The 18,196-nt window shown below is 42.1% G+C and overlaps 1 protein-coding gene across 1 annotated transcript in view; it reads right to left on the bottom strand.

Moving 5' to 3' along the window:
- Positions 1-18,196, bottom strand: part of LOC134395779 (zinc finger protein 208-like) — an 82,212-nt gene that overhangs the window by 26,667 nt on the left and 37,349 nt on the right. The window contains exons 6-7 of the mRNA XM_063121942.1: positions 14,218-15,463; positions 13,119-13,905 (exon numbers count right to left, since the gene is read on the bottom strand). Coding sequence (XP_062978012.1) covers positions 13,119-13,905; positions 14,218-15,463 — 2,033 coding nt within the window. The remainder of the gene's footprint in view (positions 1-13,118; positions 13,906-14,217; positions 15,464-18,196) is intronic.

The raw sequence follows: 18,196 nt of genomic DNA on the forward strand, positions 1-18,196 counted from the left end.
ATAGACAGAATCCACCGAGTAGCAGGGAATAGATCCAGAGCAACGCCAAGAGATATTTTGGTCAAATTTGCTAATTATTACAAGAAGGAGCAGCTTATGAAGAAATTAAGATCAGTAGCAATGTTGAAGTTTCAAGAGTCAACAGTTCAAATTTATAATGATCTGTGTCAGCAAACCATCACCTGGAGGCGGAGTGTTAAGTTAATTACAGCAAAGCTTAGGAGGGAGGGTGTTGCTTTTTCTTGGGGTTACCCAGTGTTTTTGAGGTTTATGCGAGATGGAAAACAGCATAGAGTAACCTCGTTGGAACAAGAATTGGAGCTGCTGAGAAGCCTGGGGATGGATGATGATTCGTTATCCCAAGAGGAAGAAGGAGGAGAAGAAATTCCTGGTACAAGTGGAAAATAAACTTTTTCTTGTCAAAAGTTAATAATAATAAAGTATGAATAGTTAAAGCAGAGGCTTACCGGGAGGGGACCGTGGGCTCCATCTTCCCCCTCCTTAAGGTTAAAGCCATGACCGAGGCACTAAGCCTACAGAGAATTAGAGTGGGGGAAAGAAATAGGGAGAGAGGGAGGGGAACGGAAGGGGGAGGGGAGGGGTGGTGGGGGAAAGGGGGTTATATGTTATATGTTTGAAATTTTGTTATTGTTTTTCACATGGGTGTGTATAAGGGATCTAAAAGAAAGAAAGAAAAAGGAATATGGATAAGAAAATTCGGATTTCAACACTCAATGTCAAAGGTTTGGGGGCAGTAGTTAAAAGGAAAAGGATTGAGAATTATTAAACAAAGAAGATTTTGACTTTATCTTTCTGCAGGAAACACACCAGGGGAAGGACAGGATGAATGAAATTTGGTTGAAATGGTCAGTGTTATATGAAAAGTCTTTGGGGACTTCAAAAAAAATGGGGTGGCTATAATAATATCAAAGAGAAGCAGATTTGATATAGAGGAGATGCAAAAGGATGAGAAAGGTAGATATATAATGATAAAAGGACAAATGGAAGGTAATTATTATACACTAATAAATGTTTATGCCCCAAATGAGAGACAAAAAGAATTTTATAAAGAATTATTTAGGGAAATAGAAGATTTCAAAAAAGGGTGTGTTATCTTAGCTGGAGATTTTAACATGGTGATGGATAATAGGATGGACAGGTCTAACCCCACTAGACTTGAAAAGAGAAATAATATTACAATTTTAAATAAAATGATAAAAGAAAAAGATTATATTGACGGGTGGCGGTTGGTCAGAGGTGGGGAGCCTGGCTATTCCTATTATTCTTCAGTTCATAAATCTTATTCCAGAATAGATTATATTTTTGCCTCGAAAGAATTGGCAACTAAGGTTTGTAATATGAAATTAGGAGTAATTAAAGTAACTCAATGCAGGAATCCACCCTAAAGCATCCCTGATTATAGAGAAGCGAAAAGGTGGAAGTTGAATACTAGGATTTCAAAATATGACCTGGTTGTGGAGAAAATGCAGAAAGAATTGTCAGAAATATGGGAAATTATTGAAAAGGGAGGAATTTCAACGTCAATTGTGTGGGATACAATGAAAACAGCAGCACTACTCAACGTTGATCCAGTCAAATGCTAGGCACCCTCAGCGGCTCTTCACGTCCTTCAATTCTCTTCTGAAGCCTAATCCACCATCTCTCCCCGCCTCTCTGTCTGCCAATGACTTTGCCTCTTTCTTCAATGCTGAAATCCAAACTATTCGCTCCGATCTGGCCAGCTCTGCTCAGCTTCCAGCTCCTGTTCCTCACCTGTCAGTTCCTCCTGCAACTCTCTCGGCGTTCCCTTCGGTCTCAGCTGATGAACTGTCTAAAATACTGCGCTCGTCGAAGCCTTCCACTTGTTCCCGTGATCCGATTCCCTCTCGCGTCTTTATTAATCTTATCCCCGCTATCCTCCCGTCCTTGCTTCACATCATTAATTCTTCTCTGTCCTCTGGTTCATTTCCTTCTGCTTTTAAACATGCTACAGTCTCTCCCATTCTCAAAAAACCCACTCTTGATCGACTATCTCTGTCTAACTACCGACCTGTCTCTCTGTTGCCCCTTGTCTCAAAGGTTCTGGAACGTGTGGTCTACTCTCGTTGTCTTGACTTTCTCTCTAGTAACTCTGCTCTGGATCCCTTTCAATCTGGATTCCGTCCTTTGCATTCCACTGAAACAGCCCTTACCAAGATCACCAATGATCTTCTTACTGCCAAGTCTAAGGCCATTATTCCGTTCTTATTCTCCTTGATCTAACTGCAGCCTTTGACACGGTTGATCACGATCTTCTCTTAGATTCCCTCCATGACCTTGGACTCTGTGGCTCTGTCTATAACTGGTTCGCCTCCTATCTAGAGGGTCGCTCTTTCAGCGTGTCGGCTAACGGCAGCTCGTCCTCCTCTTTTCCCCTTTCAGTAGGGGTTCCGCAAGGCTCGGTGCTTGGCCCGTTGTTGTTTTCTTTATACATGCTGCCCTTGGGTAAGCTTATTCAATTTCATGGCCTCCAATATCACCTGTATGCCGATGATACACAATTATATCTCTCATCTCCGGAACTTTCTCCTGATGTTCACGATCGTATCTCGGCATGTCTTTCACATATCTCAGCCTGGCTGCTTCATCGTCGTTTGAAACTTAATATGGCAAAAACTGAACTGCTTGTTTTTCCTCCTAAACCTTCTCCTCACCTCTCATTCTCTCTTACTGTCAATGATGTCACGCTTACTCCGGTCAAGGAAGCTCGTAGTCTTGGCTTTATATTTGATTCCTCGCTCTCCTTTATTCCTCATATCGAGGCAGTAGCTAAATCCTGTCGTTTCTTCCTGTATAATATTGCCAGAATTCGACCATTTTTGTCTGTCTCTTCTGCCAAGACTCTCGTTCACGCACTGGTTATCTCTCGGTTGGACTACTGCAACCTTCTTCTCTCTGGCCTTCCTTCGTCTCACATCAGTCCGCTGGTCTCTGTCCACCACTCTGCCGCTAAGATCATCTTCCTGGCCCGCCGCTCTGACCATGTCACTCCACTTCTGAAATCTCTTCATTGGCTTCCAATTCACTCCAGAATCCAATATAAACTTCTCCTGTTGACCTTCAAAGCTTTTCACGGTCTAGCTCCTGCCTATCTCTCCTCTCTCATCTCACACTATTGCCCTGCTCGTGCTCTCCGCTCCTCTGATGCCATGCTTCTCGCCTGCCCAAGAACCTCCACTTCCCTTACTCGGCTTTGTCCTTTTTCTTCTGCTGCCCTTTACGCCTGGAACGCTCTTCCAGAACACTTGAGAACTACCAACTCAATCACAGCTTTTAAAACTCAGCTAAAAACTTTTCTTTTCCCTATAGCTTTTAAATATTGAGTTTGTTCTGACTCTATACTGTTAGCTTCACCCTACCCGGTGCCTGTTTACATTTCCCTGTGCCTGTTTGCATTCTCTTTCCCTCCTTATTGTTTACTACAACTTTATTAGATTGTAAGCCTATGCAGCAGGGTCTTGCTATTTACTGTGTAATCTGTACAACACCATGTACATTGATGGTGCTATATAAATAATAATAATAATAATAATAATAATAATAATAATAATAATAATGAGGCAACAAGATGTAATATAGGAAAAGTTAGAGGAGGAAATTAAGAAGTTGGAGAAAGAATATTTACAAAGTAGGAATAAACAAATATTAATACAAGTGCAAGCAAAGAAAAAGGAATTAGAAAATATAAATCTAGAAGAAGTACAGAAAAATTTAATGTATTTGAAAAGAGAGTTTTTTGAGAATAGTAATAAAAACTCTAAAGTGCTGGCGAGGCTCACACAAAAAGAAAAATCAAAGAATTCAATTGGAATAGTAAAAGATAAATTGGGGAAATTATGTTGTACTATGAAAGGGAATATAAAAGTATTCCAGGAATTTTATCAAGAGTTGTATAAAGAAAGGGATGAAAATAAGATGAGGATGGAGGAATATATAGATAGGTATATAAAGAGGGGATTGATAAGGGAGGATAGAGAATTAATGGAAAGGGTTATATCTCAAAGTGAAATTGAGGAAGCTATTGAGAAATTGAAAGGGGGTAAATCTCCCGGGTTAGATGGGTTGGGATCTGAGTATTATAAAACTTTTTTAAAAATGTTGGTACCAAAATTATTGAAATTATATAATGGAATAATAGGAGGAGAGAAGATACCGCTGTAAGGGATGGGTGAATGTAACTGGGGCTGGCCTGTCTTTTAATGTGTTAATTTTATTATTATGGTTCATAGGAAAAGTGAGATAAGCGGCCCAGCTGCATGTGGGAGACTGGTGAAGCTAGGAACTGCTTGAGGCATGTCCGCCCGGCCTTGAGAGAAATTAACATTTCAGGCGGAGGTGTGAAAGATCTACGTATGAAAAGCCAAGGGGAGGAGGGAAGGAGTTGGAGAAAAGAAACTATAAAGCAGTGGTTCCCAAACTTTTTCAGGTCACCACCCCCTTGGTTCCACAAACTCATGCCCAGCGCCCCCTACCCTACACTATAAAAATCATTATTCAGAATAGTTGTTTTCAATGACCCACCAAGGAAGATAATAAAAATTCAAAACAGTAACAATTAATTGAATACTTTATTCAAAATCCAATTGGTGTGCCCCGCCATGCTGGCTGCAAACAGAGGCGTTCGCTCTCTTCCCCCCCCCCTCCCTCAGCAAGCCTGGGGCAGATGCTTCCCATTTAGAGGGGATTCTAGGAGTTGAAGGACTTTTTTCTGTCTAAACGTGCATAAAATTGTGCCTTTAACTTATCATGTCACACTAGCATGAATACAGGAATCAAATAGGATTTCCTTCTTCAGTGGAACACACTTACTTAGGAGTAAGCACCATTTTGTTATAGGAAAGGATAATGTATTTTAATTAAAAATTTAAAATAATTATCTGCCACCTGGTAGAGAGTTTTCCTATGGAAAACCTGGCTGGGACTGGAGTAGAGGGGCACTAATTTTACTGTAATTGTCTTTAAATATGGTTAAATATCCCACAGTTACCTTGCTATTCTATTTCTACAATTCATTTTCTCCTGTCTTTTCTTCACCCTCACTTCGTTTTCAGGCTGAATCCTATGCACATTTACCTCAGAGTAAGTTCTATTGATCTCAGTGGGGCTTACTTCTGAGTAGACGTACTTAGGATTGTGCTGCAGCTGTGTTTTTATGGTGACACAAGATACACACATACCATGTTTACCAAACGACCGCTTGAAAAGGGGGTTGGACACCCTGAAATAAGCAAGGGCAGATAGGAATGGTTTCAGCAAGCATTCTGGAAAAAGGTGCTGCTGAATCTTCTTTAGCCAGGAAGGACTTGGGGAATTGCAATTCTCTCTCCCTCCCCCTTTTCTTTTCTCTCCCAATCCTGTTGTAGTCCAGATTTTTTTGGGGGTGGGAGCACACACACAGACACACAGCATCTCTCTCTCTCTCTCTCCAACCCCCTCTCCCCACAAGCCTCACAATAGCTGCCAGGCAGATTACGACAGGAGGGCAGCAGCTCAGAGGGGAGATGGCCCCAATCTGCAACTCCTGACAGGGGAAGGGAGCCTGGTGATACCTTGCAGCAGCACAAGCAGTCCTGCTCCCCTCCCAGCCTTTCGGCTGACTGCTGTTCTTGGCAGCTGCTCTGCCGCCCGTCATCCTCCACATGCTCCTTCCTCTCCGCCACATGGCTGCTGCTCCCGCCTTGTGCAGCAACTATCGCGCAAGGTCTGCCGGGCCAGCTTGTAGGAGGGAGCAGCTCTGGCCGAGGGAGGGAGCGGGCGGGTGGTAGTGGCGGTGGCTCCAGCAGGAAAGAAGCCCTGGGCCCTCCTAGGCAGGAGAAGAGTGGGCAGAGCAGCTGAATTCGGCGCTGTTTCCTGCTCTGCTGCCTCCTGTGGGCGCTTCCCCCACCCCCTACTTCTGGTGGGGCTGCTGTGGGCTTGAGATAGGAGGAGAGAGTGGCTGCGTGAGTGAGAAAGTCCTTCCTGAGCAGGGGCGGTGTGGGGAGAGCAGCTGAATTTGCCGCTCTTTCCTGCTCAGTCCCTGGGTTTTAGGACCTTTTGGAAAGACCACCTCGAGCACCCCCCTGCCGCCCCTTTGCCTGTTAGCATCCCCTGCCATCCCTTTGCCTCTTAACGCCCCCTATGCAATCCCACCACCCCCAAGGGGGCAATACCGCCCACTTTGGGAACCACTGCTATAAAGCATACTTGGTGGGGGAAGTTCGGCGCGGCTGGCTGACTGCAAGGTTGAGTGACGTATGAAATGTAGCTTTAGTTTTCTGGCTTGCTTTTTCTGGGTTCTTATATATATATGCATGTTTTAATAGTTTTAGTATGCTAATCCCATGTAACCTACCCGTTTCCTGAAATAAATGGTCTTAAACCTCCAAATTGTGAGCTGTGAGTGTCTGTTCTGGGGATCTGTGCTAAATCCAGTCCAAGGGCCAGCTTTTGCTGGAGCGTGCTTCCTTTACAACCGCCATCATGGGATTAATTATATTAATTCCAAAATCAGATAAGGATTTGACAATCCGCGATTCTTATAGACCTATCTCTTTAATAAATCAGCATGCAAAAATTTTCTCATCTATTTTGGCAAGGAGGATGAATACTTTCATAGGGAATTATATCGGAGAGGATCAGTGTGGTTTTGTTGCAGGAAGACAAATGCATAATTTAGTTGGAAGAGTTAGAAATATGACGCAGGAGGTAAAGAAATTAAAGATAAAAGCGGGAATAATAGCGTTGGATAGATTTAAGGTGTTTGATTGTGTGAACTGGCAAGCACTAAAGAGGGTAATAACAAGATTGGGATTTGGAGATAGATTTAAAGGTATAATAGAACAATTATACTCTCAAAACACAGCTTCAATTGTAATAAACGATGGGATTACAGAAAAGATACAACTGGCCAGAGGAACTAGGCAAGGATGCCCACTCTCGCCAGTTCTATTTGTACTGGTTATGGAATTGTTGGCAAATGCGATAAGAGAGGATGGGATTATAGAAGGAGTGGGTTTGAAAAAGGAAGTAAAATTAAAGATGTTTGCAGATGATACGTTGTTAACCGTTAAGGATCCACTTGAGAAAATGGAAAGAATTAAACAACATTTGAAAGAGTTTGAAGAAGTTACGGGATTAAGAATAAATTGGTTAAAATCAGAAATGGTGACATTTAACTATACAAAAAAAGAAGTGAAAGATTGGGAAGGTAAGGAAGAGAAAATGAGAGTTAAAGAACAGATTAAATATTTGGGAATTAAAATTACCAAAAATTTAGAGGATTTAGAAAAGGAGAATTTATATAAGTTGAAAAAAGATGTTATAGATAAAATAGAAAAATAGAAAAGGTTAAATTTATCGTGGTTTGGGAGAATAGCTTTAGTAAAAATGAAAATAGTTGTTAGGCCCTCTGAAGAGTTGTTGGGGATGGACTCAGAGGAGGAGGAAACAGAACCTTTACACGCAGAGGCTAGTGTCACGGCTGCTGAACTGGTGCCAGCTGGGAGTGGGGCCAACTCAGAGAATGAAGGGGAAGCAGAGCCAAGTACCAGCGTGCCGGTGATTAAACCAGCAGGGAGCTTGGCCAATTCAGAAGACACAGAGGGAGAAACAACAAACTTACCCGCACAGTTGTTTAGACAGCATAGGGTGGGAAAGGAAGCACGGCGCAGATCTCTGCGTATTTATACTAGATGCCAACTCAATAGGGAACACCTGTAGCTGCCAGGGAGGGGTATTTAGAGAGTTGGGAAGCAACAGGAACTTGCCAGAGATTAACTGAGCATCCTGGCGAAAGCTCTTGATTCCTGTTTCGGATTGTGTTGACCTTGTATCCTGATTGAACTTTGGACCGGCTTGGAATTTGTGACCTGCTCCTATCCCTGGACCTCTGGACTGCTTTTTGGACTCTCTCTACCTCTCGTAAGCCCTTGACTTTTGGAACTGAACTGGACTTTGCTTATGTTTAAAACGTCTTGTACTCTGACATTAAAGAGTTAACTGTGTTATTTCATAGCACAGATAAAGACAAACTCCACCGTGTGTTGCTGAGTTTGTGGCCGAATTCTTGGAGTTTGTCTGGGCACGCTGCCCACGTCTGTATCTCCGTCTAATTAGCTGGTCTATTGGCAGCTTTCCCGGACAATAGTATCAAAGCTTAATTTTGTATTTAGAATGTTACCAATAAGAATATCGGAAAAAGAGATAAAAAGTTAGCAGAATATTATAAATAATTATTGTAATGGAGGTAGGAAAGCGAGAATAAATAAAAAGTGGTGGTATTTAGCACAGAAGAAAGGAGGATTGGAATCCCCAATATAAAGGCATATTATACAGCCAATAGGTTAAGACATATAGTAGAAGGTATTATAGGAGTAGGGGAATTAGGTTGGTTGGAGGATGGAGTAAGAATGGATAAAGAATGGCAATTGGAAAATTTATTTTTTAGAGAGTCTAGTAAAAAGAGGGGGAAAGAAATAGAAAACCCTCTTTTGAAAAACCATTGGGAAATTTGGCGATTACATAAAAAGGAGTTATTTTCGAATATATCTCCATTAACACCTGTGATGTTAAGGAATTTTCCTGGGAACTTAAAAGAGAGACTAAGTAAAAATTTAATAGAGAAAAAAATAATGAGGTTAAAAGATTGGTTGAGAGAGACGAATAGTGGGAGGGAAATAGAAGAGGTGTTTAAGGGGGAGAACCTAACTTGGTTAAATTATCGGCAATTGGAGCAATGGACGAAAAAATGGGTAAGAGATATAATGGAGAGTGTAGTAAAATGACGAAATTCGAAGAGTTGATTTTAAAGAAAGAAATTGAGAAAGGAGAAAATAAAAGGATAAAAGGTTTAACAAGTGAAATATATAGAATATTGGTTGAAAAGGGGGAGATAGAAAAAATGGGGAAGATGGTTAGGGAAACCGATTTGAGGGTGCAGATAAGGCAGCAGAGTTGGGAGGGAATATGGAGACAAAGAGTGTTGAGAAATATGTCTGTGAGAATAAAAGAAAATTATTATAAAATTGTATGGAGGTGCTATCTGACTCCGGTGAGATTAAATAGAATAAATAAGACAAATTCAGCAAATTGTTGGAGAGGATGTGGGGGGAAAGGAACGTATTTGCATATGTGGTGGGAATGCGAATTTGTGCAAAAATTGTGGGAAATGGTGTTAACTGAGATAAAAAAAAATGTTGGAAAAGATATTGAAGAGACACCTACAGAGGCATTGCTATCATTATATGGAAATATAAAGTGTAGTAAAGAGACTAAAGAATTGATAACAAATTTGTTGACAGCAGCAAGGTTAATCATATCTAGGAACTGGAAGGTTCAAGGAGACTATCATATTGAAGAGTGGTATAAGGAAATTTGGGATATAGCTATTAAAGATAAATTGACATGTAATATAAAGTTAAGAAAAGGTATAACAAATGTAAATGAATTTGAGGGAATTTGGAAACAGTTCCTAGAATATGTTTTACCTAAGGGGGGTGGAAAACCACCTCCAGAAGAAACAATGAGATTTTGGAAGCAGGAATAGATCCCGAAGGGTGGAGGGGAGCACTTATGTTATGTTATGTGATGATGTAAAAATGATAATTATAAATGTGGAATTGTAAGCAATTTATGTTTTGATTTATGTGTTTTAATTAGTATTATGTTGTTGTATTTTAAGATGTGAAACTAATAAAAAATTAAAAAAACAACAACAAAGGCCTGGTGGAACAAACCAGTTTTAGCCTGCTTCCGAAAGCCCATCAAGGAGGGAGCCAGTCTGGCTTCCCCAGGAAGAGAGTTCCAAAGCACTGGTGCAGCCACCGAGAAGAATGTGGAAAATTTACTCAGAGTGTGGAAAGATGCTCAGATTCCCATTTTCATCAGCAAGCAAGGGGTGCTACTCAAAAACCCCTAGGAAGTGGAAGAAGCAACAGTTAGGCCTTTAGGAGTGTTTAGTAGCCATTCAAATGATGTTGGTGCCAAAAGCATTTATTTCTATTTCAAACATTGCCGGTTTGGATCACTGAAAGCCCACCACAACATTGGCAGAAACAATTCAAAGTAGCAATATGAGAAGGGTGGGTGGGGAATCCCTGGACTTGGCATGTTGTTCTGAGACCAACCAACCCCACCATAGAAATCCCTTGATGGAAGATGGAGGGAATAATTCTTTAATTATTTCAAACATCACAGACATCCATAACACAAGAACATTACATAAGAGTGCATACAAAAATACAAACAAAAATACAATTAAAAAATCATCTAAGGTTAATCATATCAGAAATGCGAACTATCCTTTCTCGTTCCTCCATTACATTTAACACAGTAAACAAATTCATTTCTTTCTTCTATCTTAACTATATCTTTACACATATGTTCTCTCTGTTTCTTGCAAAAATGGTATCAGAGGTTTCCATTCAGATATAAACGTGGATGTGGACTTTTCTCTCGGTATCGATGTGAGTTTTGCCATCTCCGCCAACTCCAACATCTTCAACATCCATTCATTCATTGTTGGTGTTTCAGTCTCCCATTTTTGTGCATACAACGGTCTCACTGCTATTGTCATATATAGAAATAAACTTCCCCTTCTCTTTCAGCTGTTTATCCATTAGTCCCAGTAGGAAGGCTCCTGTTTCATTTGTATGTTAGTCTTGAGAATTTTTTTGAATTCAAGAGTGTTTTTGTATCCAAAATGCTTTGGCTTTTTTACAAGTCCACCAAAGATGATAAAAGGTTTCTCCTCTTCCTAATTTCCAACAGTTTCCCGAGGCACTCTTATACATTTTAGCCAACTTTACAGGAGACATATACCATCTGCACATCATCTTATAAAAATTCTCTTTAAATCTTGAACATAATGTAAATTTCAAACCTTTCCCCCCATATTCTCCCACTGTTCCATAGAAAAGCTGTATCCAAAGTTTTGAGCCCATTTTATCATACAGTCTTTCACCTGCTCATCCTCCGTCTCGTACTTTGATAAAACTTTATATATCTTTGAGATAACATATTCATCATTTGGACATGACGTCATTTCAAATTCAGATTTTGATTGCTCAAACCCACCATTCTTTTGTCTATTTTAAACCTTTCCAAGACTTGTGCACAAGGAAACCTAATTTGTACATAACAAAACACATATGACCATCTTCCAGCACTTCCCCCCTTGATTTTAACTTATATTAATCCTGTGAAATTTCATAGAATCAAAGAATAGCAGAGTTGGAAGGGGCCTACAAGGCCATCGAGTCCAAGCCCCTGCTCAATGCAGGAATCCAGCCTAAAGCATCCCTGACAGATGGTTGTCCAGCTGCCTCTTGAAGGCCTCTAGTGTGGGAGAGCCCACAACCTCCCTAGGTAACTGATTGCATTGTCGCACTGCTGTAACAGTCAGGAAGTTTTTCCTGATGTCCAGCTGGAATCTGGCTTCCTTTAACTTGAGCCCGTTATTCTAATACATCATTATATATCAACCATTTAGGCATACTTGTCATTTCCCTTCTATAAAAAGCCCCCTGGGCCGATACCCAAAGTGGTATTTTCTGACAAAACCTTGGTTAATATTTGTTCCATATTCTTAAAACAGCACGTCTTTGGTTATGATGATTAAATTCTACCTTAAACTTGGCTTTATCATTCCACAAATAGCCATGCCATCCAAATCTCAATTCAGGTCATTCCAGTTCCAACAGTCTCCTATTTTTCTGCAATACCCAATCTTTCATCCACATTAAACAGCAGTCTGAAAAATACACTTTGAGGTCGGGCAGGCCCAGCCCTCCTCTTTCTTTTACATCCTGCAATGAACCTGAGAATGAACTGAGAATAGTGAGGGATGCTAAAAGCAATAAAAAGGCTTTCTCCAGATACGTGAATAGGAAAACACACAGGAAAGAAATGGTGGTTCAACTGCTTAACGAGGATGGGTAATAGATAACAGATGACAAAGAAAAGGCTGAAGTGCTCAATTTCTACTTTGCCTCAGTCTTCTCCCAAAAGTGGGTCTATGAATCCCCGGGAAAAAGTGACGCAGAAGTTGAGGGGGCAGGATTGCAGTCTGAGATTGATAAACAAATGGTCAAACAACACGTAATTTCCTTGAATGAGTTCAAATCATCAGGGCCCGATGAATTGCACCCTAGAGTAATGAAGGAGCTAGCGGAAGAACTCTCAGAACCACTGTCCATTAGCTTTGCGAAATCATGGAAGACGGGTGAGGTGCCGTATGTCTGGAGGAGGGCTAACATTGTACCTTCTTCAAACAGGGAAAAAAGGAGGAACCTGGGGAAAAACAGACCAGTCAGTCTGACATCCACCCCTGGGAAATTCTGCAGCAGATTCGAAAGAAGTCAATGTGGAAGCACCTTGAAAACAATGCAATTATTGCTAGAAGCCAACAGGGATTTGTCAAGAACAAATCCTGTCAGACTAATCTGATCTTATTGTCACATCTTGAGTATTTCACCCAGTTCTGCACAACACACTTCAAGAAGGATGCAGACAAGCTGGAGCATGTTCAGAGGATGATCAGGGACCTGGAAACAAAGCCCTATGAGGAGAGACTCAAAGAACTGGGCATGTTTACCCTGGAGAAGAAGCTGGAGAAGAGATATGATAGCACTTCTCAATGACTTGAAAGGTTGTCACACAGAGGAGGGCAAGGATCTCTTCACGATCATTCCAGGATGCAGGACACAGAATAATGGGCTCAAGTTACAGGAAACCAGATTCCAGCTGGACATCAGGAAAAACTTCCTGATAGAGCAGTACAACAATGAAACCAGTTACCATGGAAGGTTGTGGGCTGCCCCACACTAGAGGCCTTCAAGAGGCAGCTGGAGAACCATCTCTCAGGTATGTTTTAGGGTGGATTCCTGCATTGAGCAGGGGGGTTGGACGCGATGGCCTTATAGGCCCCTACCAACTCTTCTATTCCATGATGCTATAAATGCTACACTAAACATTTATAGGGCTTCTTCCCAGTGTGAATTCCTTCATGTCGCTTAAGGCGTGAGATCCAAACAAAGCTCTTCCCGCATTCTAAGCATTTATAGGGGTTCTCCTCAGTGTGAATTCCTTGATGATGCTTAAGCAGTGAGCTCTGAGCAAAGCCCTTCCCGCATTCTAAGCATTTATAAGGCTTTTCCCCAGTGTGAATTCGTTGATGCTCCTTAAGGCTTGTACTCCGAACAAAGGTCTTCCCGCACTCTAAACATTTATAAGGCTTTTCCCCAGTGTGAATTAGTTGATGCTCCTTAAGTCTTGTGCTCTGAGTGAAGCTCTTCCCGCACTCTAAACATTTATAGGGCTTCTCCCCAGTGTGAATTCTTTGATGCCGCTTAAGGCATGAGCTCCGAAAATAGCTTTTCCCACATTCTAAGCATTTATAGGGCTTTTCCCCAGTGTGAATTCCTTGATGCCGCTTAAGGCTGATGCTGTGAGCAAAGCTCTTCCCGCATTCTAAGCATTTATAGGGCTTTTCCCCAGTATGAATTCCTTGATGCCGCTTAAGGCTGATGCTGTGAGCAAAGCTCTTCCCGCATTCTAAGCATTTATAGGGCTTCTCCCCAGTGTGAATTCTTTGATGCAGCTTAAGGTTTGTGATGTGAGCAAAGCTCTTCCCGCATTCTAAGCATTTCCACGGCTTCTCCCCAGTGTGAATACTTTGATGCCGATTAAGGTGTGCGCCCATAGCAAAGGTCTTCCCACACTCAAAGCATTTATAGGGCTTCTCCCCAGTGTGAATTCTTTGATGAAGCTTAAGGTTTATGCTCTGAGCAAAGGTCTTCCCGCAATCAAAGCATTTATAGGGCTTCTCTCCAGTGTGAATTCTTTGATGCCGCTTAAGGTGGGGGCTGTGAGCAAAGGTCTTCCCACAATCTAAGCATTTATAGGGCTTCTCCCCAGTGTGAATTCGTTGATGCTGCTTAAGATGTGCACTCCGAGCAAAGGTCTTCCCGCAATCAAAGCATTTATAGGTCTTCTCCCCAGTGTGAATTCTTTGATGAAGCTTAAGCTTTATGCTCTGAGCAAAGGTCTTCCCACAATCAAAGCATTTATAGGGCTTCTCCCCAGTGTGAATTCTTTGATGAAGCTTAAGCTTTATGCTCTGAGCAAAGGTCTTCCCGCATTCTAAGCATTTATAGGGCTTCTCTCCAGTGTGAATTGTTTGATGCCGCTTAAGGTCTGTGCTCTGAGCAAAGGTCTTCCCACACTCTAAACATTTATAGGGCTTCTCACCAGTGTGAATTCGTTGATGCCGCTTAAGGTCTGTGCTCAAAGCAAAGGTCTTCCCGCAGTCAAAGCATTTATAGGGCTTCTCTCCTGTGTGAATTGTTTGATGCTGCTTAAGGTGTGAGCTCAGAGCAAAGCTCTTCCCGCATTCTAAGCATTTATAGGGCTTTTCCCCAGTGTGAGTTGTTTGATGCAGCTGAAGGCTTGTGCTCTGAGCGAAGGTCATCCCACACTCTAAGCATTTATAGGGCTTCTCCCCAGTGTGAATTCTTTGATGCAGCTTAAGGCTTGTGCTGTGCGCAAAGCTCTTCCCGCATTCTAAGCATTTATAGGGCTTCTCCCCAGTGTGAATTCTTTGATGCATCTTAAGGCTTGTGCAGTGCGCAAAGCTCTTCCCGCATTCAAAGCATTTATAGGGCTTCTCACCAGTGTGAATTCGTTGATGCTGCTTAAGTTCTGTGCTCTGAAGAAAGGTCTTCCCGCAGTCAAAGCATTTATAGGGCTTCTCACCAGTGTGAATTCGTTGATGCCGCTTAAGGTGTGTGCTCCGAGCAAAGCTCTTCCCGCATTCAAAACATTTATAGGGCTTCTCACCGGTGTGAAATCCTTGATGCTGCTTAAGGTGTGTGCTCCGAGCAAAGCTCTTCCCGCACTCTAAACATTTATAGGGCTTCTCACCGGTGTGAAATCTTTGATGCCGCTTAAGGTGTGTGCTCCGAGCAAAGCTCTTTCCGCACTCTAAACATTTATAGGGCTTCTCCCCAGTGTGAATTCCTTGATGCTGCTTAAGGAGTGTGCTCCGAGCAAAGCTCTTCCCGCACTCTAAACATTTATAGGGCTTCTCCCCAGTGTGAATTCTTTGATGCTCCTTAAGGCTTGTGCTGTGAACATAGCTCTTCCCGCATTCTAAACATTTATAGGGGTTCTTCCCAGTGTGAATTCTTTGATGCAGCTTAAGGTATGTGCTCTGCGCAAAGGTCTTCGCGCACTGTAAGCATTTATAGGGCTTCTCCCCAGTGTGAATTCTTTGATGCAGCTTAAGGCTTGTGCTCTGAGTGAAGGTCATCCCACACTCTAAGCATTTATAGGGCTTCTCCCCAGTGTGAATTCTTTGATGACGCTTAAGGCTTGTGCTCTGAGCAAATGTCTTACCACACTCTAAACATTTATAGGGCTTCTCCCCAGTGTGAATCCTTTTATGCAAGTTAAGTTGTGAGTTGAAAGTGAATTGTTTTTCACACACTAAGCATTGAAACCTTTGATATTTGTTAGAATGAATCTTCTGAGTTTTACTCTGTTTCTTCCTTTTACGAATGTTCTTTTTACTTGGTGCTTCTAGTACTGGAGTTTCACAGACATCTGATCCTTCAAAAGAAATGGATTCCTTTTCCCTACTCTCTTCAGTTTTCCTTCTCTGGTGTAGACCATTTTTCTTGCTCTCCCTGTGATCACCTGTAAGTATAAACACAGAAATCGTCTTGAAATCTTGGAACAAAACTAACGTTTGCTGATTTGATTCACAGGATAAAAAAAAAATAGTTGATGAGGGAGATCCTTCTAAAGATATTAAATATCCCGATGATTAATAGACCTGAGAACTAGACTGCCATACAATGCTTTCATTTATATGGAATAACTTATATAAAGAAGTTGAGAGAATAAATTAACAACATAAAATACTATAAAAATTAGATACATTAGAAATGAAATGAAATAAATAAAGAAATAAAGAAATACATTTAAAATCTGCCATTTTCTCCTAGCTGATCATTTAATTGGAAACTGGAAAGTGAGAATTCAACACTAATGGTTATTTTTAATGTCTAGTTATATCTTAAAATGAAAAGCAAGCTGTCCAGAGCTGTCTTCTGAAAAGGCTTAACTCTCCTCTCCTCCATGGAGACCATTAAGATAATATCTGTAACATCTTCAATATTATGCAGATGCAATTATAGCAGCAAAGTAAGATTGGTTGGCAGCCATCTCTGCCACAGAGCAAGTCCATCAATGGGCTTTTCTCAATGTTTTGTCAGGTCTTTGGAGTCAATGACATTTGTATTCTGCACTGACACAAAGAAAGAAGAGCTGAAATGCCACTTTCTAGGATCTGGCAAGAAGGCAGAGAGGGAGCCTTACCCAGAGGAATCCCATTCCTTACCCAGAGAGGCCAGGATCCCACGATTCTCCTCCATGACTTCTTTGTGCAGAGTCCTCTGGCCTGGATCCAACAGAGCCCACTCCTCCTCTGAGAAATGCACGGCCACCTCCTCAAAGGTCACCAGACTCTGAAAGAAGAAGAAATGATGTTCTCTTTAAGCATTATGTAGCAATCCTTGAAGACAAAGATGGTGAGGTCCTCTTCCTGAATGCCAAAGCATTGTGAGTGACATTCAAGGCCTTCCTAGCAGCCATTTTGGAGAAGAGCAAAGGCTAAAGGGGCAGGTTCTTCCAGGACCAAAGAGATGTGCAGGAGACAGAGGCCCCCAGGACTCCCCTACCTGCCCAGGCTGTGCAGAAACCGCTTCCACTCCACCACCAAGGGAACGAGGCCCAGAAGGACCCCCCAGGATCAGTTCACTTCCCCTGCCGGTTGTTTTGCTCCCTATGAGGAAGGTAAAGAAGGTGGGAAGGTGAGAAGGTAAGTTAACATTCTTAACTATTCCCACTTTCACTGTTTATTTATTGATTGCGTTTGTTTACCATACCATAGCAGAAGCACTTAAAAACAATATCCGAATATTTAAAACTGTGAAAACATACAATATACACATACATATAAAATTACTATAACAAGTTTTAAAACTACAACCCTAAAAAAACAGATGCAGGCTAATTAATTACACATTGCTAATTACATATTGCTAATTACATATTGCATGACCTGGCACTGAAAAGATAACAATGTCGGTGCCACGTGAACCACATTGGGGAGAGTGTTCCACACTTGGGGGGCCACCACAGAGAAGGCCTCTCCCTTGTTGTCGTCCTCCGATCTTCCCTCTGAGTAGGCTCCTGGAGGAGGACCTTAGTTGTGGAGTGTGTAAGACCTCGAACCACGTTACTAAACAACATTTCCTTTTTGAGTATCTCCCGCAGCAAAATCAGGCTCAAGGAGAACATTAAGGCAGCTCATGCACTTCAGGTGTAATTGAGGGAGGGAGACCATGGGGAAATACATCCACTAATCCTTACCCCGGGAGGAGGGTCCTCCGTCACCCTCCTGCAAGATCCACCTGTCCAGCGGCCTCTGTGTGATGCCCGGTGGAGCCTTCTCTGCCTCAGAGAAATCTGTGGGTGCTCTGGCCAACATCCCCTGGACCTGGAGTAGGAGGGAAGATTCCAGGCAGAGAAGAGGGTTAGAGAAGGAAAGAAACGGCTCAGGTCAAGGCCATGGGCGGCGTTTCCCAAACGCTTTACCTTTCAGGTCTCATTCTAAAGTTGATCTACTATCCAAGCCACACAGCACAGGAACTTGTGTCTTTTTCAGGGGGCTAAGAGTTCAACCCTGATATCCAGCATTTTCCTCTGTAAACACAGCAGTTTGGCATCTACAAATGCTACTCCTGTTCTGTTGGGAGGACTCTGACACTTGTTGAAGTAGGATCCCCTCCTTCCCCAGAACTTCACAAACCCATTCAGTTCTCCTGTGATCATAAGAACGTAAGAAGAGCACAAGCAGGACATGAGTGCAATAGCACCCTGCTGCCCATGTTCCCCAGAAACTGGTGTGCATATAATCATAGAGTTGGAAGAGACCTACAAGGCCATCGAGTTCAACCCCCTGCTCAATGCAGGAATCTACCCTGAAGAATACCTGACAGATGGTTGTCCAGCTGCCTCTTGAAGGCCTCTAGTGTGGGAGAGCCCACAACCTCCCTAGGTAACTGATTCCATTGTCGTACTGCTCTAACAGTCAGGAAGCTTTTCCTGATGTCCA

The sequence above is a fragment of the Elgaria multicarinata genome, chromosome 3 (genome assembly GCF_023053635.1).
Source record: "Elgaria multicarinata webbii isolate HBS135686 ecotype San Diego chromosome 3, rElgMul1.1.pri, whole genome shotgun sequence".
In the NCBI taxonomy this organism is placed as follows: Eukaryota; Metazoa; Chordata; class Lepidosauria; order Squamata; family Anguidae; genus Elgaria; species Elgaria multicarinata.